General features: G+C 35.2%; 1 protein-coding gene and 1 non-coding gene across 2 annotated transcripts; both read right to left on the reverse strand.

The window, feature by feature from the left end:
• Positions 1-13,217: 13,217 nt before the first annotated feature.
• LOC141664109 (ethylene-responsive transcription factor 1-like) lies at positions 13,218-14,261 on the reverse strand. The gene has a single exon (XM_074470013.1). It carries the CDS (start codon positions 14,179-14,181, stop codon positions 13,540-13,542), a length of 642 nt encoding a protein of 213 aa, XP_074326114.1. The 5' UTR covers positions 14,182-14,261; the 3' UTR covers positions 13,218-13,539.
• Positions 14,262-18,190: 3,929 nt separating this feature from the next.
• On the reverse strand, positions 18,191-18,297 carry LOC141680923 (small nucleolar RNA R71). Its single transcript, XR_012558449.1, has one exon. It is a non-coding gene; the product is annotated as a small nucleolar RNA R71 (small nucleolar RNA).
• Between the last annotated feature and the right edge of the window lie 7,046 nt (positions 18,298-25,343).

The following is a 25,343-nucleotide window of genomic DNA, read 5'->3' on the forward strand; positions in this document are numbered from 1 at the left end:
AACAATCTAATCTAATTATCAACCAAACACTTATCACTAAAAACATACGTAAATAAACACATATTAATTTGGTCCTAACAAACACAATCACAATGTGCTGGAAAGGGAGGAGATATATTATAATTTCATATTTTAAAAATAAGAGTAATAATATTTTAATGAGCTTAATCTTTAAAAATTATTTCTAATTACATGCAATAAACATTTTATACTTTTATCTATATTATCTATCTCTGTAATATTTATCTATAATCCATACTATTATATTTAAAACGAAACAATGAAAGTTTGGTTGATAGTTGGTATGGTCATCATAATTATAATAATATTGAAAATAAAATACTTTCATAAATAGATAAATGTTCATAACAGAATTATAATATGTCTAATGGTTTTCGTTAAAACAAAAATAATATATAAAATTCACCTGGACGGGCTAAACAAAATTATACTATTGATCCAATTTTAAATAAAAATTAAAAAACTACATATAGTTAGTTGGATTTGAAAAATCGGACTAACATAAAATAATAAATATTACTGATCCCGCTAAAAACATTATATTATTGGACCCGACTATAATAAAATAAAAATTTGAAAGGAAATTTATGGGGTCGATATAATGTCATCAAACTAAAACAAAATAATACATATTATCCATTCGGTCTAAAATAAAATAATAATCACCCCGGGTTAAAATACAATCCAACAAAATAGTAAGTATAGTTAGCTGGATTTGGTTGATATAACAGTCCTTAAGCTAACATAAAATTTTTGCCACTGACACATAAAATTTTACCATTGATTCGGGTTTAAACATATTAAACTAACATAAATTTGAATATAGTTAGTTGGATTTGGCCGGTTGACAAACTAATGATAATTTGTATACTATTGATCTCAACTAAAATTTACCTTTTAATTAAATATAATAATCTTTCGTAAACACACCTATAAATATCAATAAAAATATAAAGACGAAATATTAAAAGTTTGGTTGTTAGTTCTTGGTCACTCAATTCAGAGTCGTCAGATCAAACTAATGAGAACTATTAGATATAATCTTAAAAATTATTATATAATAAGTATAAGGTTCAAATTCTACGAGTAATATATTAAAATTATAATTTATAATATATAATGATAATAACTGTGATGCATTATAAAATTATTATATTAGGGATGAAGATCAAATCCCAACAACAATATCTTAAAATTATATTTTACAATATATAATGATGAAAATAATCGTGCATCGCACGGGTTACATACTGGTAACAACTAATATGGAAAACCTAGAAATCTGAATCAGTTAATCAATCACAATTAATAGCAACTCTCCCTAAAATCACTTCTCTTTTATTCACAAGAATAACGTATATCAATTAACAAGACAAATATATACTATAAAACTTGTTATCTAATAGTAACCCATTAAAAACTTTATGGAGTAAACATAGGCTATGGAAAATAAATCCGGTAACAATAATATATCAAAATCACTTTGAACAACTAAGCACCAAGAAAAATCATGAGAATCAAAAATAAAATATATGAACTTCATCTTCATCCCAGGGAACAAATTTAGCTATACATGATAAAAAGATGAGCAAAACAAATAACTAACAAAATTCTAGCCCTAGATTGGCATTCTAGGGTGTCTTGGAATATCAAATCCTGCTTAGAATATATATTTTTTTTTCCTTTTTTCCAATAAGTATTCGAATTTTTTTAGTTTCAAGTATTCTCCATCTCCTTGTTTTTTTCACATTTTCTTGCTCAAATTCTAATTTTATTTATTTTCTTATAAAAATAGTAAAATAATTTATTTATTGATAAAATTACGAAAAAGAACATAAAATAGATATTAAAAAGATGCTATATTATGGACCTATCAACCAGTTTGGATTAAGGTATGAGAAACTGGCGAAAGTTAATATGCAAACAGCTTTGGATCCGGTAGCCCAAACTCGCAACAAATTTGATGTTCCTCGTACAACTCCCTGAAAATGGGTTTGTGGATATTTAAACTAGACTTAAGTTGTATGTGAAGTAATTAATTAATGGTTTGGTGCCATCCAAGATGGCTGATTATAGTCGAGATCAATCGCACATGTAGAGGAATTGGTAGAGACGACGTCACTAGTTATATTATAAGTCATCACACTAACATTTTTATACTTGACACGGATCTAAACTTCAATCGACAAGATTCTCGTTAGTGCTTTGAAATTTTTGATCAATAATAATCTACTTCGCCCAAGTGATATATGATGTCAAATAGTTATTGGCCCCAGATTCTACATTTTCATGCCACTCTCTGCCTTCCGGCCTCTTGCACTTAATCTGAGACGAAGATTCGACGGAATTTCAATACCTATGTCACTATTTAGGGATGTCAATGGATCGAATATCCGATCCGATCCGAGAGCCAATGGAGCGGATATGGATTACTTAAAAAAAATCCGATTAGAAAAAAATCCGATTCGATATACATAGGATATGGATTTAATAAGATCCGATCCGTATATAATCCGATCCGAATATATATATATATATATAATATATATATTATTAAATTAAGCTATTCTGAAAATATTTCATAATTCTAGCTAAATTAAGCAAATCTGAAGTTACATTGTTAAACTAACCTAATCTGGAAAATTCTTTTATTATTATTACATTCAATTCCGTTGTTCCTCATTCTGGACAAGGATTACTTTTCTGTTTCCAGTGTGAATAGTTTAATGAAGTCTCTCCATATACATCTCATTATACGAAAAGTCTCTCAATGGCTTGATTCTGTTGTATCATAAAATGAATAACTCTGTTTATTGAATAACTCTGTTCATTTTCTATTTTTGCGGAAATTTTTTTCCGGTCTCTTCGCTTGTTTCCTGCTAAGGCTGAACAATGGAAACCACTTATTGTATTCCAGTAATGTCACTCTTTATATTTTAAGTTACGAGACTTCGTTGAAGTGTCAGTAATATTTTTTATGCTACTGCAATATTTCTAAATTTGTAGAATGGATTACAAACTTGTAATATGTGAAGTGATGTATTTTTTTATTAAACTTTGCATTATGATTTTGTATATCGTTATTATTAGTGATTTCAACATTTAATAAAATCAGTCTTCTTGTAAATATAACGGAGCGGAGCTCCGATCCGAAAATTCGAAGCCGGATCAGGATATGGATCATACTTTAAAAAATCCGGTTATGATCCGATCTGAATTCGGTAAAAATAAATGGATCATGATATGAATTAAGGGCGATCTGATCCAAATCCGATCCATTGAGAGCCCTATCACTACATGTCGTGTTCGGTTGGAACGATTAGTTTGGAATAAAATTTGAATCATGATAGGATCATTTATATATTTCCATTTCTTTTAACTTAAACTAGTACTCAAATATAATATCAGTGATTTTTAAATAATAATAATTATAATAATAAACATAATAATAATAATAATAATAATAACAATAATAACAATAACTATAACAATAATAATAATAATAATAATAATAATAATAATAATAATAATAATAATAAGTAAAAGATTTTAAATTATAATTAGAATAAAAAGAAGTGCTCTAATAGATTAATTAATTATTTTAGAAGAGGGGTATGTTAGACAATTTAGTTTATTATTAAAATTCTAAAGGTTTTAGGATATTACATACTCTATATATTAGTTTATTCGATTTATGTTTGAGTATACGAGTCTAATAACAAAACCCCAGGGAGCAGTCGCGGAGCAAAGAAAAAAAACAGAGAGAAACAACAGAGGCGCTCGGGTTGGCTAATTCAGTAAGTTGTGTCAACAAGATCAGGTATAAAATTCATGTGCATCACTGATGTATCCTTATATTAGTATTTTAATAGTATATTTGGTGGTTATGTGACTCAACCCTGTAGTACAAACAGAGATTGAAAACACCACACTAGTACTCAATTGTTAAGTTAATTTTATGCGATTTTGTGCATCGATAAATAAATTATTTAAACTTATACGGTACTCAGACTCTTTGAATCTATATTTAAAGTTTATAATTTTAATGGCAGATTTGAGGTTATTAGTCGGTCAATGCATGTTCTTAGCACCTTAATATGTTGTAACTTAAATCATGTTTTTACTTGTTAAATTAGCAGGTGTAATATTCATATAAGGGGGTTTATGCAGAGGAGTCAAACGATGATTTAGTATATTAAGGTTAAATTTTTAGTTAGTTAAATATTAGGTCATGGTCATTCATGTTCGTTGGTGTTAAAAATAGTTATAAAAGAAGGAATTACAATCTAAAACTAGTACATGACTTGATTTCCTGTGTCTCGTTAGATCTACTGCAATCATGTATTAAAAAAAATCTAAGCAATTTATAACTAGTAATGATTGATTAATAAATGGATACATAAAATCTATATTCATCGCATATTATAATTTTGTATATAGATTTTGGGCCGAGAATTTAGCGAATCGTTGGCGGAGTTGGATAATATTCTTTGTTTTCATTTTTAAGGTACAGATTATGTCCCTTTTTAATTCAGCGCTACTCCTGTTAGCATTTAGAAATATTTGATTCGTTCAGTTCTTTAGTATCCTACTCATTCAATATTTGATTTGACTTTTTCTGACTTCCGAAAATTATTTTAAAATTGATTTGGAAATTTTAAATATCTGTTATGCGGTTTTCAAAATATATCTATGACACCCTCTGTTTTGGAAATTTAAATTATTTGTCTGAGATGATTTTAAATTCTGCAAGAATTATTTTATTTGGACCCTTAGTATGATTTAGGGTATACCGAGTTAACCAGCTGTAGGGTACTACAGCCGTGTCATTGCGGCACCAGTGACATGACACTTCCGTGACAGTGTGATTGGTCACAGAATATCCTTCTTTTAGCTCTTGGGAGGAGCTTTTGCGCATTTGATATTTGTTCAGGATACGTGGGTGCACCCAGAGTTTGATTTGTGGTTTGATTTATGGTGACGTTGTATATGCCGTACACGTTATCCATTCTGTTGCACACAGTAGGTACCCTATGATATATGTATTTGTATCTGTTCTGATCTCGGTATGAAATATCCTAACCCCTCGTTGCTTCAGCCTTACTTATTTTTAAAATTGTTGTTTTATTATAAATTACAGATTATTTATTTCTGATCTCTTGTTTTATAAATTGTATTCCAAATCCGTACTGGGCGTTTAGCTCATGCCGTATTCTTTTTCTGGCAGGTGCTTAGGGGGATCTGGGACTGTGTGGTGGAGAGCTACCCCATTTATCGATTAGGATTTCAGACTTTATCATTTTCAAGACTTAATTATTTAATTAGAGATTCTACATTTATATTTTTGTTTTAGACAGTTTGGCGATTTAATAATATTTGGAGATTTTAGACTGTTTAATTTTTATTTAGAGATATATTAGTGCTCTGTATGCGGGTTTATGGATTTTAAGTAATATCTCCTTTTATTTAAAGAAGGGGTTGTTACAGAGATGGCATCAGAGCCTAGGTTCTTTCTTGTAGAAAACCTACTTAGGTTGACCTGTGAGTTTGGGTAGACGATGGGATGGGTGTTCTATTTAATCTTGTTTCTTTCTGCTCCTTATCATTTAATTTTGCTTCATCATTCTAAAATATGTTTATAACTGCTTCATCATATTTATTCTCATAATCTTCATTCATTCGCTATCTTATATTGTAGATGCCTCCTAGAAGTGATCATTTTCATATTGACCCCGCTCAGCTTACTGAGATGATAGGGCAAGCAGTGGCTCAGGCTGTACAGCAGGCTTTGGCAAACCAAGGAAATCAGAATGGCGGGGAAAATCAGAATGGACAAGGAAATCAGAATGGAGATGGAAACCAGAATGGACATGGAAATCAGAATGGCAATGGGAATTAGAATCAGAATGGTCAGGGCCATCAGCTGGAGCCGTTTGTATGGTTGGAGAGGTTTGTGAAGTAGAAACCACACTCTTTTAGTGCAGCACCGACTCCTATTGATGTTGAAAATTGGATTGTTCATCTCGAAAAGATTTTTGATGCACTGGGTTGTGATGAGATTCAGAAGGTCAGGTTAGCTGTGTATAAGTTGGAGGGTGATGCTTAGAGATGGTGGAGAGGAGTGAAAGCTACTAGAGGGGAGCAGTATGCAGAGGCTTTGGAATGGAAGGGATTCAAGGAGGTGTTCTATGAGCAATACTTCTCTAATGCTGATAGGGAGGCTTATTTGAGGGAGTTTCATTCTATTGCGCAGCACCATGATGAGAGCATTACTGATTATATGGCAAGGTTTATAAGGTTGGCTGGATTTACTAGGACAGTTGCAGGGACTGCTGCGTAGCAGGCTAATAAATTTAAATGGGGGTTGAAGTCTAATCTGAGGGGTTCCATAATTTCTTTTAAATTTGATAATGTGGCAGAGGCGGATGATGCAGCAAAGGATGTTGAGAAGGAGCACATAGATTTCAGGACTTCCAGGTCTAACAGTGGTAGTAAGAGGACTAGGGATGATCAGAGTTTTGTACAGGGTAGACAGTGGTATGGAGGTCAGAGTGGTCAGCAGGGACAGTGGCACGGACATAATCAGAATAGGGTTGGTCAGTCATTTCACGGCCGGAATCAGTATGTTGGTCAGAATCAGAATCAGCAGTTTCAGCGACAGAAGCAGCCTAGGCAGTGGTAGAATCGTCAACAGGGGAAGAGCCGTTACTCAGTGTATGGGGGAAACCCCAATATAATTACAGTGACTCTTTGTGCTACATGTGGTGGACATCATCCAGGTAGAGCTTGTTACAGACAGACTGGGGCTTGTTTCTTGTGTGGTAGCATGTCCCATAGGGAAAAGGATTGTACAGTGTCATGCAACCCTGGTGGATGAGGAGCTGGCGGTGGTAGTGGTAATGGCAGTCAGCAGAATCCTACAGCCAGAGTGTTTGCATTGACGGCAAATCAGGCAGCAGCTAATTCAGGTACCGTTTCAGGAACACTTCTTGTTGGTAGACATGATGCTTATGTGTTATTTGATACTGGTTCGACCCATTATGTTGTGTTTTTATCATTTGTTTGTCATTTTGGCGTTGCACCTTCATTATTATATCCTTATATGTCTATTTCTACCCCGATGGGGAATTCTGTTGTTATTTCTGATGTGTATCGAGAGTGTCCGGTAGCTGTTGGAGATAAAAATTGTAAGGTTAACTTGCTTCCGATGGAGATGCATGACTTTGACATTATCTTGGGCATGGATTGGTTGAGTGAACATCATGCCACAATTGATTGTCAAGGAAAGAGGGTGATCTTTGGGGATGCAGATAAACCAGAATTTGTATACCAGTGGTCTCAGCCGAAGGGGGATGTTAAGTTAACTTCTGCTCTAAAGGCGAGTATATTGTTGTCTAAGGGTTGTGATGGCTACCTTGCTTTCGTGAAGGATACATCGAAGGATAAACCTCGCATCGAGGATTATCCAGTTATGAAAGAGTATGAAGATGTGTTCCCCGATGAGCTACCAGGTTTGCCACCACATAGAGAGGTGGAGTTTACTATTGAACTAGTTCCAGGTGCTGAGCCTATTTCCAAGGCGCCTTACCGGATGGCACCACTTGAGTTGCAGGAATTGAAGGAGCAGCTGCAGGAGTTGTTGGATAGGGGATTTATCGGGCCAAGTATGTCTCCATGGGGCGCTCCTGTATTGTTTGTGAAGAAAAAGGATGGTTCCATGAGATTGTGAATTGACTATAGGGAGTTGAATAAGGTGACTGTCAGAAACAGGTATCCTTTGCCACGCATTGATGACTTGTTTGATCAGTTGCAAGGGGCGAAGTACTTTTCGAAGATAGATTTGAGATCTGGTTACCATCAGTTACGAGTTAGGGAGGAAGACATTCCGAAGACTGCATTTTGCACTCGTTATGGTCATTATAAGTTTCTCGTGATGTCCTTTGGGTTGACGAATGCACCAGCGGTATTTATGGATTTGATGAATCAGGTCTTTCATGATTATCTGGATAAATTCGTGGTGGTCTTCATCGATGATATCTTGATATACTCTAGGAGCAGAGAGGAGCATGAGGAGTATTTACGTACTGTACTTGAAATTTTGAGGGAGAAGAAGTTGTTTGCGAAATTTTCCAAGTGTGAATTCTGGTTGGAGGAAGTGGCATTCTTGGGGTATATTGTGTCTGGTAGGGGCATTGAATTGGATCCTGCGAAAGTCGAGGCTATTACTAATTGGCCCAGACCTAGCAATCTGATGGAGGTGAGGATTTTCTTCGGTTTGGCAGGTTACTACAGGCGTTATGTGGAAGGTTTCTCTTCCATAGCTTTGCCATTGACTCAGCTAATGAGGAAGGGAATTAAGTTCGAGTGGAATGATGATCACGAGAAGAGCTTTCAAGAGTTAAAGAAGAGGTTGGTGTTAGCTCTAATACTTGTGTTGCCATCAGGAAGTGGAGGTTTTCAGGTTTATAGTGATGCTTCTAAGAGAGGATTGGGGTGTGTTCTTATGCAGCATGGAAAAGTGATTTCTTACGCCTCTAGGCAACTTAAACCTTATGAGGTGAACTATCCTACCCATGACTTGGAGTTAGCGGCTGTCGTATTTGCTTTGAAGATTTGGAGACACTATCTTTATGGAGAGACTTGTGACATCTTTATTGATCACAAGAGTCTCAAATACATCTTTACTCAGAAGGAGCTTAACATGAGGCAGCGAAGGTGGCTTGAACTTCTTAAGGATTATGATGCAAATATTCAGTACCATCCAGGGAAGGCGAATGTAGTGGCGGACGCTCTTAGTAGGAAGAACTTGGGGAGTGTTACATCTCTCATTACTCAGCCGAACCTTATTTCAGATTTGGAGCGATTGGGTGTTGAATTATATGTCAGAGGGTCAGAGGTAGCATTGCAAGTTTGAAAGTAGAACCAAATCTTATTTCAAGGGTTAAGGAAGCTCAGAAGACTGATACGGGTTTAAAAGCTATTAGATCTGAGGTGGTAGGTGGAAAGCAAACACATTTTCGTGTTGATGAGGAAGGTGTGATATGGTTGGGTGGAAAATTGTGTGTTCCTACAGACCCGATAATTCGCGAGGAAATTTTAAAGGAGGCTTATAGTTCTTCATTCTCTATCCATCCAAGTTCCACCAAGATATATAGGGATTTGAAGAAGCACTTTTGGTGGAGTAGAATGAAGGGAGATATAGCAGAATTTGTGGGAAAATGTCTTACATGTCAACAAGTGAAGATAGACCATCAGAGGCCTAGTGGATTGTTGCAGCAGCTAGATATTCCAGTTTGGAAGTGGGAAAACATTACTATGGATTTTGTGACTCATTTGCCGAGGACTTTCAAGAAGAACGATGTCATATGGGTGGTGGTTGATAGACTTACTAAGTCCGCTCACTTCTTGCCTATTAGAGAGACTACTCCTATTCATGAGTTGGCAGAGATTTTTCAGCGAGATATTGTTAGACTTCATGGTGTGCCTGTGTCGATAGTTTCTGACAGAGATACGAGGTTTACATCGTGTTTTTGGAAGGGATTCCAGCAAGCTTGGGGTACGAGGCTTAATTTCAGTACAGCTTATCATCCGCAGACCGATGGACAGTCAGAGATGACGATTCAGACATTGGAGGATATGTTGAGGGCTTGCGCGTTAGAGTGGACAAGTGATTGGGATAAATATTTGTAACTTGTTGAGTTTGCGTACAATAATAGTTGGCACGCGAGTATTGGTATGCCACCATTTGAGGTTTTGTATGGTAGGAGGTGTAGGGCACCATCTTGTTGGGATGAGATTGGTGAGAGAGTCATCGAAGGATCGGAGTTAGTTAGAATTACTAATGAGAAGGTAGAGAAAGTTAAAGAAAGTCTGAAGGAAGCTCGATCTCGTCAAAAGAGTTATGCGGATCAACATCGGAAGTTTGGTGGATTTGAGCCAGGTGATCATGTGTTCTTGAAGGTGTCTCCTTGTAAGGGTGTGAAGCATTTTGGTATGAAGGGAAAGCTTAGTCCGAGATATGTTGGCCCTTTTGATGTTATGGAGAAAGTAGGGGAAGTATCTTAAAGAGTTGCGTTGCCACCACAACTATCTCATGTGCATAATGTGTTTCATGTGTCAGTTTTGAGGGGCTACAAATATCATCCATTACATGTAGTTCAGTATCCATTACATAAGATTAGAGAGGATCTTTCTTGTGAGGAGGAAACTGAGGCTATCTTAGCTCGAGAAGAGCGAGTTTTGAGGAAGAACACCATTCCGTTTGTGAAAGTTTTGTGGAAAAATCATTCAGAGAGAGAGGCTACTTGGGAATTAGAAGAATCTATTCGTGAGAAATATCCGTATTTATTCGATTCAGGTACGACTATTTAGTTTCGTTTGATTCCGGGGACGAAATGCTTTTTAAGGGGGTATATATGTAATATCAGTGATTTTTAAATAATAATAATAATAATAATAATAATAATAATAATAATAATAATAAGTAAAAGATTTAAATTATAATTAGAATAAAAAGAAGTGTTCTAATAGATTAATTAATTGTTTTAGAAGAGGGATTTATGTTAGACAATTTAGTTTATTATTAAAATTCTAAAGGTCTTAGGATATTACATACTCTATATATTAGTTTATTCGATTTATGTTTGAGTATACGAGTCTAATAACAAAACCTGAGGGAGCAGTCGCGGAGGAAAGAAAAAAAACAGAGAGAAACAACAGAGGCGCTCGAGTTGGCTAATTCAGTAAGTTGTGTCAACAAGATCAGGTATAAAATTCATGTGCATCACTGATGTATCCTTATATTAGTATTTTAATAGTATATTTGGTGGTTATGTGACTCAACTGTAGTACAAACAGAGATTGAAAACACCACACTAGTACTCAATTGTTAAGTTAATTTTATGCGATTTTGTGCATCAATAAATAAATTATTTAAACTTATACGTTACTCAGACTCTTTGAATCTATATTTAAAGTTTATAATTTAAATGGTAGATTTGAGGTTATTAGTCAGTCAATGCATGTTCTTAGGACCTTAATATGTTGTAACTTAAATCATATTATTACTTGTTAAATTAGCAGGTGCAATATTCATATAAGTGGGTTTATGCAGAGGAGTCAAACGATGATTTAGTATATTAAGGTTAAATTTTTAGTTAGTTGAATATTAGGTCATGGTCATTCAGGTTCGTTGGTATTAAAAATAGTTATAAAAGAAGGAATTACAATCTAAAACTAGAACATGACTTGATTTCCTGTGTCTGGTTAGATATACTGCAATCATGTATTAAAAAAAAAATCTAAGCAATTTATAAGTAGTAATGATTGATTAATAAATGGATACATAAAATCTATATTCATCGCATATTATAATTTTGTATATAGATTTTGGGCCGAGAATTTAGCGAATCGTTGGCGGAGTTGGATAATATTCTTTGTTTTGATTTTTAAGGTACGGATTATGTCCCCTTTTTATTCAGCGCTACTCCTGTTAGCATTTAGAAATATTTGATTCGTTCAGTTCTTCTGTATCCTGTTCATTCAATATTTGATTTGACTTTTTCTGACTTCCGAAAATTGTTTTAAAATTGATTTGGAAATTTTAAATATCTGTTATGTGGTTTTCAAAATTTATCTATGACACCCCCTGTTTTGGAAATTTAAATTATTTGTCTGAGATGATTTTAAATTCTGCGAGAATTATTTTATTTGGACCCTTAGTGTGATTTAGGGTATACCGAGTTAACCGACTGCAGGGGTACTACAGCCATGTCATTGCGGCACCAGTGACATGACACTTCCGTGACAGTGTGATTGGTCACGACGTATCGTTCTGTTAGCTCTTGGGAGGAGCTTTTGCGCATTTGATATTTGTACAGGATACGTGGGTGCACCCAGAGTTTGATTTGTGGTTTGATTTATGGTGACGTTGTATATGCCGTACACGTTATCCATTCTGTTGCACACATTAGGTACCCTATGATGTGTGTATTTGTATCTGTTCTGATCTCGGTATGAAATATCCTAACCCCTCGTTGCTTCAGCCTTACTTATTTTTAAAATTGTTGTTTTATTATAAATTACGGATTACTTATTTCTGATTTTTTGTTTTATAAATTGTATTCCAAATCCGTACTGGGCGTTTAGCTCATGCCGTATTCTTTTTCTGGCAGGTGCTTAGGGGGATCTGGGACTGTGTGGTGGAGAGCTACCTCATTTATCGATTAGGATTTCAGACTTTATCATTTTCAAGACTTAATTATTTAATTAGAGATTCTACATTTATATTATTGTTTTAGACAGTTTGGCAATTTAATAATATTTGGAGATTTTAGACTGTTTAATTATTATTTAGAGATATATTAGTGCTCTGTTTGCGGATATATGGATTTTAAGTAATATGTTCTTTTATTTAAAGAAGGGGTGTTACATCAAACTCCCTATTAATTTTTACAAGAAGCTTGATTCTTTCTCATACCACACAAATTCTTCTTATAACAATTTTCTATTTTTATCGTGGTTCCATAAATTTACAATTTAGTGTGGAGTGGGGTGGTTGAGGCAAATGCATATTATTATATACACCAACAAGACTTTTAACTATGATCCAACAATTAAAGTTCATTAAATTTTGAAATCCTTTAAATTTAGACGTGCACAGGATATCAACATTATATCATCATAGATTGATTCTAGGTAAGGCCTCCTAAATTCCGAGATCGACCCTGCAACGAAGTAGTTTATCTCTTTATTTTTTTACGGCATTGGAATTTTCTGTTTTCGCCATTACTTGCAGAGTTGCAGCTTAATTTGCAACAATATATTATTAAAGTTTTACATATGTAAAATTGCGATAAATTCAACACTTTAATAATGTAATTAAGGAGGTTTGGAGTTTGGATGATCAATAACAACCATAACACGAGTGTGGCAATGCATCCTATATACGCATTTGTACACTGTTAAGAGAGGATCTATGTAAGGGTCAAGGGGGGACACGTGTCCCCAATTCAAAAATTAATATTTTTTATTAAAAAATTTCGGTATAAATATGTTAATTTTCTGAAATGTCCACGCTTAAAAATTAAGTTCCCCATAATTACATTAATAAAATTATCGTAACTTGAGTATTTTTAATTTATGATGAACATAAGTTAAAAATAAAATGGTTGAGATACTTAATTTTTAGAACTTTTATATAAAAAAAATAGTAAAAAGGATAAAAAAAAGTATTTAAATTTGGACGGCCGCCCGTCTCAATAATTCGTACATAGTGAAGAAAGAGAAACAAAACTCTGCATCCGCCACTATACACCTTAATGCATAATTATCCAAATCAACTAGCTGTGATCTCTTAAATAAGGAACAGCATAATGCATGATTCATGATAGATGGTTGGAGGATGATATCTCTGGCTAGTTATATTTTTGACACTCTGGGTCGATTCAATATGCCCATCACAACTTGGCTTAAGCGAAAGCAAAAAAATTGAGGGTGGGTTCCTTTTATTTATCTTTCTTAAAGAGACTCCATAAAGAATAAATCTTCATCCGTTAATGTAAATATATCTTGGAAATCCTCCATGGGACTATTAATGTAAGTGTTGGTATTTTTCATGTAACCATCCTCTGATGATGAGGTCGACGACTGTGAAGTTAATTTGTGGGTAGAGGCATTTGATTTTTCGCTCAAGTTGGGTCTAAGCAAGTTTGGAAAATTAACCTTAGCCCGGGAGCCACGAATCTTGAAAGCAGCTTTGTCATAGGCCAATGCTGCATCCTCGGGTGTGTCATACGTCCCCAGCCATATTCTAGCTCCCCTTTTGGCTGGATTTCTTATCTCCGCTGCAAACTTCCCCCACGGACGCCTCCTAACACCTCGGTATCGCTTCCACTCAGGCGGCTTATTCTTAGGTGAACGTGCCTGCACCAACTCTTGCTTTGTTTCCTCCGTCTTCAACATGTCGATCCATTCTGACGTATAATCGTCACTCACTACAGAGTCCGTGCTACTATCACTACTGCCAAAGCTAAGATTTCGTTCATATACCGGACGATCGCTTGGATTCCAAGGATCGAAATGAACAGCATCTTCCAAAAGGTGTTGACGAATAGATTCGAGCACTGCAAAATCCGAATCGGAGAGTATTTGCGAACACATTTTACTAGATTTCGGATGCTGTACTTTTAGTATATTTTTGCGGAGTACCTGTATGATTGGAAATTAGAAGCAGTTGAGGGGGGGACTTATATAGACAAAATGGACCGTCGGACTGTATTAAATAATATATGATCACAAAGAATTATTAGCTTCAAATCAATCACATGCTATACTGCTTTGACCAGAGCCCTATACTTTTAACTATTCGCACGTTTAATAGTTGTTTACATGAAAAAAGTACAGTTTCGTGAAAGTGAAACATTCCATCATCATTTGTATTTGTATTACAAAGAAAAGCAATTTACCTAAAATCTTCATGCAATTTGTCACCAATTTTTATATACTAATTCTCTTCAGCTTTCCTGCGGTCTTTGTTTAATCTATACTATTCCACGAATTAATTATAATATTTATAATTTTATTATTATATAAAAAAAATTATAAAAGATAATAATTATATATGATTGAGATTAATGAAATTAAAATATTTATATATTATTTTGTATCTATTATATTATTAAAATTTTAAAATTCAAATAGTTAAAATCTTAAAAAGTCATCATCCCGCTGCTCAGGTGAGTCTTTAATAGCTGTGATTTATGTGGATGATTTGTTATTTTTTTTAATATTATTATTTTTTAGTTTTTGATAATTTATTAATTATTTTGTTATGTTATAATTTGAATTACTAAAATTAATATTGGAAGTGTTTGTTTTCCTACAAAATAGGTAAAAATAAAGTTGAGTGCTATTAAAAATTAAGTTCAATAATAAAATAATAACAAACTAATAATAAAATTAGTTTTGAAAAGTATTAACAAATTTTTTAGCAAGGTGTTAACTAGTGGAACAAACTAAATCATATTTGGCTTAAAAGCCCCAACCATTATTAAAGTTTAACCCGAGACTCACATGTACTCCATATGATTAAGTGTAAGTGTAAGTGACTGAGGTTTCCTAATCTAATAATCGCCAGGAGCACTTACCTATTTTAATAGCACTCAACTTCATTTTTATCTATTTTGTAGGAAAGCAAACACTTCCAATATTAATTTTAGTAATTCAAATTATAACATAACAAAATAATCAATAAATTATGAAAAACTAAAAAATAATAATATTAAAAAAATAAGAAATCATACACATAAATCACCGCTATTGAAGACTCACCTGAGCAGCCGGATGATGACTTTTTAAGATTTTAACTATTTAAATTTTAAATTTTTAATAATATAAGGTGTCTTAAATTCTAAAACGCAAGGTTTGTCTGTCTATAATTAGGTCATTTTGAAGATTATCCATGTAGTTACGCCATTTCTTCTTTTCTTTTTCTGAAGTGTAATTATGGTATTATCTCCCTTGTGATTGATTTAAGAGGACAGATTCAGTGTCAAAGCCTAAACTTGAGTGTGGAAATTCAATAAAACAGCCAAACTTGGAGTACGGAAAATGCACATAAAAGTTATTGGTCAAATTCAACTACCTTCTATCTTCTCTCATTATGGTAAAAGATCAAGACTTAGAGCTGAGAAGTCAGGGTATGATGTGTACTTTACAATTCCACCGTTTTTCAGATACCCAAAACATTCATGTGTTCATGTGCTGAATTTTTTGTGAAATATGCTATATATATATTGACCTTGATATTTTATATATATTGACGCCACAGATCAAAATTACATTTTACTGTAATGGACTGCATCGACAAAACAACAAATTATAAACAAGGCCAAAAACGACCAGGTACAGGCGGTCGTTTTTAGTGGAAATATGACCGGCATCGATTATTTTTAATTGAATACGACTGCAAAAATAAAAATCGTTCAAAATCCAGTCATTTTTTATAGGTAATAATACAATTAAGCCAAAAAATTCCACTAAAACCCAATAAAAAGGAACCCCAGGCCCAACTGGAGGTGGCCCCCATACACTTGACACTTATGATGACAACAAGCCGATATTAGCCGAAATAGCATTACAGCATCTCATGAGTCCATTGATAAGTGCATTTTATATCTACTCGAAACGCTTCATTATAAGTTTAAGTTGGTGTTTTTGACTCAAGTTGTTGGTATTTTTGATATGTTTTTGTGATATTGCATTACAGGCACTAGTTGGAGGAAGAACGGAGTTTTTATTGAATGTATGCTGAAAAGAGCCAAGAATCTGAATTCAAGGCCATTCCCAAATTGTAAAGGATGTCGAGAGCTTCGCGTGAACTATTTGATCGCCAAATTCTGACAGACGGAACTCAAGTTATAGAAGAAACAAGAAAAAGAACAAAAATCCAGAAGGACAGGGCGGCCGCGCCCTTCTTGGGAGCGGCCGCGCCGGTTTGTCAGGAAGTCAGCGCACCCGCGCTGTTTTGCGGGGCGACCGACCGGTGTTTTTTTGCAGGATCCTGTTTTGACTACAATTCTGATATTTTGAAGCCCAGATCTGTTAGAAGCATATAAATACTAATTAAAAAGACGTTTTTAACAACAACGGAGACTAAGGAGAAGACGACCAGAAGTCCTAGGAACACAATTACAACAAAGGAGAAGAAAAACTTGTTTTTACTTGTGATTCTTTGATTGAGTTGTAATCTTGAATGCTAGTTTTCTTGTTTGTTGAACCTATTAATTTACGAACTTTGATTATTTATTCATTTTATAAAGACTTAGTTTATTATACCATGATTTCGTCGGAACCCACGGTGATGATGAGTTCGGCTATTAACTAATTGTTATCGTGGGGTTCTAACGGATTTACTTATGGATTTCTATAGTTAATTTGTTTCAATATCTTGCTGTGTGGTGATTGATTGATAACCTAGTATTGGTTGTGCTTATTCGTCTTATGTGCGTAACTAACATATAAGATAGCGTGTTAATCTCTGTTGAAGCGAAAGTGAATATAGAGATTTAGAACTTTCCATGCTAGCATAGGTTCATGTATTTATTATGCATGATTCATAGGTAATTGTAACCATATTACTTACCCTATGTAATCACGATAGATAACTTGCGCATTAAAACTTTATGTTGTCAAATTCTATAGACATATAAGGTATCAACATAATTGGTGTCTATTCAGCTTCTATCTTTTTTGTGAATGTCTGGTAGTAGGGTATTCGTATAACAAAAGTTGGCGTTTACTAGTTTCGTGTTATCTGATTAGTTGTCATCACCATTGCATGCTAAGGTTAAGAACAATGACCTTGAATGAAGTATTTAATGAAGTTAGAATCCTATGTTTGTCTCATATAGTTAATTCAATCACTTTTATTCTTTGTTAATTGCATGTTAGTTTAATCTTAGTTATAAACATCTCAACTTGTTATTGTCTTAGCATTGAACGATAGCCATAAATTGTTGCATAAGTGCATAATCTCAACTTGACCTAAACCAGTCTCTGTGGGAATGAATCTGATTTATATCTTATACTACTTGTGAACGCGTATACTTGCGTGTAATTTTAGCGCGTGTTTTCGCCCTAACAAGTTTTTGGCGCCGCTATCGGGGACTCGGTATTAATTTTTAGTTTATGTGCTTGACGTCAGTGGTCGTTAAAGTTCATTGACTCAGATTCTTTTACTTTCACGGTTTATTTGTTTGTGTTTCAAGTACTCATTACAATGGGAGATCCAGCAGCACCAACGAAAGCGTTGATGGATTTTTCTCAACCCTGGATGAATGACACTCAATCTAGCATTGTCAGGTTAGCTATCACAGCTAATACCTTTGAGATCAAGCCTGGCATAATTCAGATGGTATAAAATTCAATCCATTTTGGGGGTTCTCCAACGAAAGATCCTAATATGCATATTAGGGATATCATCGAGATTTGTGATACTTTCGAGTTCAAAAATGTTTTTGAAGATGCTATAAAGCTGAGGCTTTTTCCATTCTATCTGAGGGACAAGGTTAAGAGCTGGTTACATTCTCTACCAGCAGGTTGTATCACTGCTTGGGAGGATCTTGCTCAAAAGTTTCTCACTAAATTCTTCCCTATGGCGAAGACAGCTGTGCTCAGGAATGCTCTTACTCAATTTGCACAGCAATCGGGAGAAACTTTATGTAAAGCTTGGGAGCGCTACAAGGAGATGCTTAGGAAGTGTCCTCATCATAGAATGCCTGATTGGATGATCAGCAATTGCTTCTATAACGGTTTGGGAGCACAGTCAAGACCCATGCTTGACGCAGCATCAGGTGGAGCATTATGGGAAAAGAGCTATTAGGAAGCTTATGATCTAATTGAACTGATGGCTGCTAATGAATATCAGTATCCAACCCAGAGATTGCCATAGGGCAAGGTAGCATGAGTTCTTGAAGTGGATACAACTACAGCTATCACTGCTCAACTAAAGGCGTTGTCTAAGAAGATCGATTCTCTGGCTAACTATGGTGTTAATCAGATAACCAGAGTTTGTGAGCTGTGTGCAGGTTCGTATGCGACGGAGCAGTGCGCTATATCTACTGAATTAGCTCAGTTTGTGAGCAACTTTCAGAGATCGCAGTAACCAGTTCCAGACACTTATCATCCTGACAACTGGAATCATCCTAACTTCAGCTGGAGCAAAAATCAGGGTGCGATGCAATAGCCTTATCAACAGTATGCAGCAAAGTAATTCAACCCTCATGGTTTTTAACAACCGCAATATGCACCAAGACAACAACTCCAATTTCAACAACAAACTCATGGAGGTGCAGGTCTATCTTCGAATGAAAAATCTGAATTTAAGGAGTTGCGGCTTATGTGCAAAAACCAGGCTCTTATATGCCAAAGCCAAGTTGTTTTTATCAAGACTCTGGAGAACCAGATAGGGCAAATTGCTAACGCCTTATTGAATCGACCAACATGAATGCTTCCTAGTGATACAAAAGCCAATCCAGGGAAGAGGGAAGTTAACGAATAGGTGAACGCCATCACCTTGAGATCCGAAAAGGTCGCAAGCCCCAAAATTCAGCAAGACAAAGAGTCTGGATACTTTGTCCAAAATACAAGTGCATCTACACCTTTTCCAACCCAGAAAATGAGATTGTAGCTGAAACAGTGGTGCAAAAGGATGACGAGGTGGAATCAAGGAAGAAAACTGTGGAACACACTCCTCCTGAGGGTAATACAGAGTATAAACATGTCTATCCTCCACCTCCTTTTGCGAAGTAGCTGCAGAAGCAGAAGTTGGATAAGCAATTTGCTAAGTTTCTGGAGGTGTTCATGAAACTTCATATTAACATACCTTTCGTTGAAGCTCTTGAACATATGCCTAGCTATGTGAATTTCATGAAGGGTATTCTATCTCGGAAAGTGAAGCTCGATGACTTAGACACTGTTGCTCTAACAGAGGAGTGCAGTGCTATTCTGCAACAAAAGTTACCTCCGAAGCTTAAAGATCCTGAAAGTTTCACTATTCCTTGCACTATTGGAAACTTGTCATTCGAAAAGTGTTTGTGTGACTTGGGAGCTAGCATCAATCTGATGCCCTTTTCAGTTTTCAAGAAACTTAGACTAACTGATCCAAAACCTGTGAACATGTCTATGCAGTTGGCTGATCGTTATATTACATATCCACGAGGCATTGTGGAGGATGTCTTGGTCAAGGCGGACAAACTCATCTTTCCTGCTAACTTTGTAATTCTTGATTTTTAGTAAGATAAGAAGATTCCCATTATCTTAGGAAGACCATTCTTGGCTACAGACCAAACTATGATCGATGTCCAAAAAGGAGAGCTTACGATGAAGGTTCAAGATCAGAAGGTCACTTTTAATGTGTTAAGGAAATAAAGTTACCCACAGCTAAAGATGAGTGCTTTAAAGTAGAGCGGGTCGACTTTGTCATGGATTCGGAGCTTGAGTACTTGCCAAAGTAAGTACCTTAGAGATATCCTTCATAGGGGAATCAGTTATTGAAGATGAAGAAGGAGCAGAGCAACTGCAGGTTTTGAATGCACCTCCGTGGAAGAGGAAGTTGGATATGCCATTCGATTCTCTTGGGTTAGCAGAGCTGAAAATTTCTCAAGAGCGTCTCGAGCCTTATATTGAAGAAGCTCCCACACTTGATCTCAACCCATTACCAGATCACTTGAGTTCTGCATTTTTAGGTGCACCCCAGGACAAGGGGTTGGAATACATTTATGATAATCTAAAGGGTGACCGGCCAGTTCCTCCCGTGCTTACAGATGGTTCCTCTCGTGCACATTGATAGGACTGGTATTGGTGATGATGCGCAGTATAGAAGGTTGATTCGGCATATTGAGGCCATGCACGACATTCACAGTCATTTTGCTGAAGATGTGACATACGCTCTCATTACTATTTTCCGAGACACCGGTGTCGAGGTTGATTGGCCATGTAATAACCCCAATTTTTGGAAATTTTTGAAACCCTTATGAATAGTGTTTTTGCTGAATGAGAAAACTTTTCATGCCACACTATGTAGGGGTTCTGTTATGGATATTCTAAGATCGTATTAGTATTCCATAAAGTAAATAAGTGTATGTAAAGATCGTCAGAATCCAATTCCGAACACTTTGATTTTTCTCGAAAATCCACCAGATACCGAAAGAATTGAGTATAAGGTAACATGATTAAAGGGATTTAAATTCAAGGATTATAAGAGAGGATTATAAAAAGGAATATAATGTATTGAGAAAGGTTAAGGGAACCCAAGTAATAAGATCCCGGGTATGATCCCTCAAATGATCAACGAGAAAGAGAGTTAAGCGAACCGTAAAACAAATAAACATCCAAGGGGCAAGCACATGCAAGTAACATGAGAAGGAAGCTTCTAATATAAGCTAAAACATGTGGTTAGAAGCAAGGTGACATCATCACACCACAAGAATGAGACATGTAGCAAAGTAGTGATGCAAGCAATGACATAAGCAAGTGAAAAGAAGATATTTAGCCAATAATTAACCACAACCATGCATTCTTTGCACAAATATCAAGGCAAGACAAGCAAGCAAAAGCTCTCCCCCATTTCTTTCTTCTTCCATTCGACCTTTTCAAGAAATGAAGAAATAGATTTTCCAAACTCAAGTTCTAGGCCATGGAAAATTACAAGGTTTGTTTCCTTGGATCTTATATTTCATAACTTAGTTATACCATGAGTTTAAGATCAAGATTCCATGGTTTGCATAGCTAATCCACTCATCAAAGATGATGATGAATAGTAGTGAATAGTAACTTACTTTGATTTTCTTGATTTTCATGAAAGCTTAAGGTTGATTAAGCATAGATCAAGGTTCCTAGAGGCTTGTTAGTGACTACCCACTCTCCAAGGAAGGTATAAACTCTTGAACCCTTAGTTTTAAGTTTGGTTTGTTTGGATGATAATAGTGCTTAGATGAATGGGTTTAGTTTGATGTTGATGGATGTTGGATTGTTGTTGAATTGGTGATGATTTGGTGTAGTTTAAACTTTGGAAATCGTTAGCTAATAGCCGTCGTAATGCCCGATTTTCTATAAACTGTTTTGTGATTAACTGTTGGACCCGAACACCCACTTCTATAAACTAACCACTTCCATGCTTAGATAGGTTATGTTTCAAGCTTCGTTTTGATATGTGGTTTGCTTGAATCCGATGTACGGTTTAGGAGAAACAACCGTTTTAAGTAACGGTGTTTCGCGAACGAACCTTTACCCCTCGCCTTACATTGAAACATAGGTTAAAGACCTTAAATGACTAATTGGAGTATGAAACATTTATGTAAAGTGTAATAGGCAGTTGGTAAGACACTCGCGAAGGAATCGCCTTAAAACTCGTAATGGTTAATTTATTAAAAATGGTGGAGCCGAGGGTACTCGAGTGACTTAAGAGAATCAGTAAGCGCAAACCGAGCGTTAGAGTCTAATTTGGTTAAAGTATAGATTTACAAGTGACTTCGGTTTAATTCCAACTTATATGTTGTTTATAGGTTACCAGACTCGTCCCGAGCCATTTGTAACCCCCAGTCGCTCAGGAAAGTTTTCTACCCGTTATACTGTTGTTGTGATGTAAATATATGTATATGCATTATCTTGTGATAAGTGCATGATTGTTATTAGCAATTTTTACGATATATTGGAGCATGCTGATATGGTATATATGCATGTCTGTTTCGTAATCTGGTTATCTATCTGTTGATTTCAATGCTTATAGTTGCATAATACCTATGCTAGAAATAAGCAGTAGTTGCGTATACCCTTAGTATAGGGGACCCAAAGGTGAATATATTTCTAAACCGGGAGTCGATGTTCCCGAGTATATTATATATATATATTTATATATATATGAATATGGTTTTCAAAACTATTGATCGAATAAGGTTTATTCGATACCTTTATTTTACTTAATTGAATATTACTTGAATATTCATCCGAGGACTTATGACTCCTTTTATTTTATTAATCGAATATTATTTCGAATATTCATTCGAGGGCTTATGACTCAGTTTATTTTATTATTTGAATATTATTTGAATATTCATTCGAGGGCTTATGACTCATTTTATTTTATTATTTGAATATTCATTCGAGAGCTTATGACTCAGTTTATTTTATTATTTGAATATCATTTGAGTATTCATTCGAGGGCTTATGACTCAGTTTATATTATTTAATGAATATTATTTGAATATTCATTTGAGGATCTATGACTCCGATTATTTGCTAAGATATTTTCTTTATTTTATTAAAGAATAAGGTGTCGATAATCAAACTTATTTTTGATTATTCAAATAAAGATAGTACTTTCTTATAAGTATATCTTTGGTTATTTAATACTCATTTCAAGTATAAGTTTTCCAACTTCTACCTCAATTATTCTTTATGGGAATATTATTTAAATAATAATATTCAGATATTTCTTTTTATATTGAGACTGATTTACTTTATTAAATCAGCATTATTCCAAACACTCTTTAAAGTATTTTCGAGTCTTTAAAATGATTTTCAAAAGTTAGAGCGGATCCCAAAACTCATTTTTTATATATTTAAGATCTTCCTTTTAAAAAGGGGATTTAAATACTCGCTCAAAACCAGAGGGATCCGGCTCTGTGGTGTATTTTATATTCGTAACAAGGTTGCAGTTTTGGTAAATGAATTGATTACTTACCCAAAGTTCGGGAAGTAAGTCCATCTATCGAGTCGGCATAAGCAACATGGGCTCAGTGGGCGTCCATGATAGTGTAAGTGGCTCAGTGGGAGTCCATCAAATGCGTAAGTTGCTGAGTGGCAGTTCAGCATAAGGTCCTATTGCGACCAGGGTGATGACCAGTGGGAAATTCGTCCATCTACTAGTAGAAAAGGTTACTTATTGGTATATTTGCCTGATCAGCATGATATCAGGTTTATGCCAAGGTTTTCTCCTTTCCAAATTCATTGGATATTGCAACTCTGTTTATAATTTTCATAACAGAGGTTTTCAAGGAGTGTAAGAAATGTATATATATAGGTGTATATATATATCGAGACTTAATGAAGTATCTCGTAACTTCATTATTTATAATGATATTCAAAGATTGAATATATTCAAATCTTGTCTTGTAGTCTCATCTATGTGATGAACTTTTGAACTGATTATAACTTGAACGGTGGTAGTTCAAGTAATATTTGGAAAAGATATAAGTATATTGGGGTATCTTGTAACTTCATATTTTCAACTTATATCTAGTTAATGATTATCTTATGCATATCAAAGATTTTTAGAAAAACGTTGAGACAAGGGTAGATATATGAGATCACCTTGCAACGATATTTTTATACAATTATAAACTGGAACTCTGTGTATATTATGCATGGAAGAGGACTTCCAAGATTTTGAAAAGTATATATGTATATATACTGAATATTTTGCGACTTCATCGCATTAAGATATCAAACTTGGTTCATTTCTTTTGACCAAGACTTTCATGAGTACTATGAGAAGGCTCATATATTGTTAATCATTATACATATTATTTTGGTGGGCTTGCTGCTCACCCTTGCTTTCTTCTTTCATCACATAACAACAGATAGAAAAGATGAACATGACCAAGCTCCCGATTCGCAAGCGGTTAGAAAATGTTCTGCAGTCTTCTGAAAGCGTTGATGCCGTCGTAGCTGAGGTAGGAGCTACCAATAGGCTAGGTTTTCAACTATTGATGAACCAGACTTATGTATAATATGAATTGTAATAATGGCAAGGAATATGTAAATTTATTCAGAACCTTTTTAAGGTGTAACGGTTTATAATTGTGGAATATAAGGACTTGTGTTATTTTTTTGAGTGTTCATCTCTGAGACTATAACTTGTGGTGTGTGTGTTTATTGTGGGGTCACAGTACAGAGTAGTTGATTATTTATTAAGATTGGGTGTTATTAAGGGAAATGGAACTCGTGACAACCCGGATCCCCGACCCCGGATTTGGGGGTGTTACAGAAGTGGTATCAGAGCCAAGCGTTATAAACCTCAGAGATGATGTGACGTTAAGATAATAAGTTCACTAAGATAATAAGAACTCTTGCCAAGTTCATAGTCGGGCTACCTAACGTAGCACTGACGGTTAAAACCCTTACGAGAACCCTTATAAGTATCGTGATAGTATCATAGTTCATTCTCGTATATGGTAGCGGGACTCCGAACCCTGAGGTTGAGGAACAACAACGTGATGATGTTTTATTACTTATTGGAGATTAGATTGTGGATCCGATGGAGCGTCCTAATGCAGGACCGGATAATGTTGATATTGAGGATATAGCGGTTGAGGACGTTGTCCTAGAAGGGATAGTTGCTGAGGAGGATCCCATGGAGGATCCTGACAAGAATGAATAAAGGACCACTGAGGAATTGATAACCATGGTTAGGGCAACTACCAGAGGTAGGATTGGCCGGTCACTACCAGAGGTTCGTTCAAGTTTGTAAAGATAGTAGCCCCCTTTAACGCGGCTTACTCGTAAGACTGAGAAGTTCTAATGGACAGAAAAATGCGAGAACAGCTTTCAAGAACTGAAACAAAGGTTGGCGACGGCACCGGATGGAAAAGAAGATTTTGTGATTTGTACTGACGCTTCGTATAAGAAATTAGGGTGCTCTTATACAGCACAACAAGGTACTCGCGTACACGTCAAGACAATCGAGGTAATATGAAATTCGATATCCCCACCCATGAGTTTGGGCTCGTGGCAATAGTTTTGCCCTAAATATTGGAGGCACT

Source organism: Apium graveolens, chromosome 1, assembly GCF_009905375.1.
Source record: "Apium graveolens cultivar Ventura chromosome 1, ASM990537v1, whole genome shotgun sequence".
NCBI lineage: Eukaryota > Viridiplantae > Streptophyta > Magnoliopsida > Apiales > Apiaceae > Apium > Apium graveolens.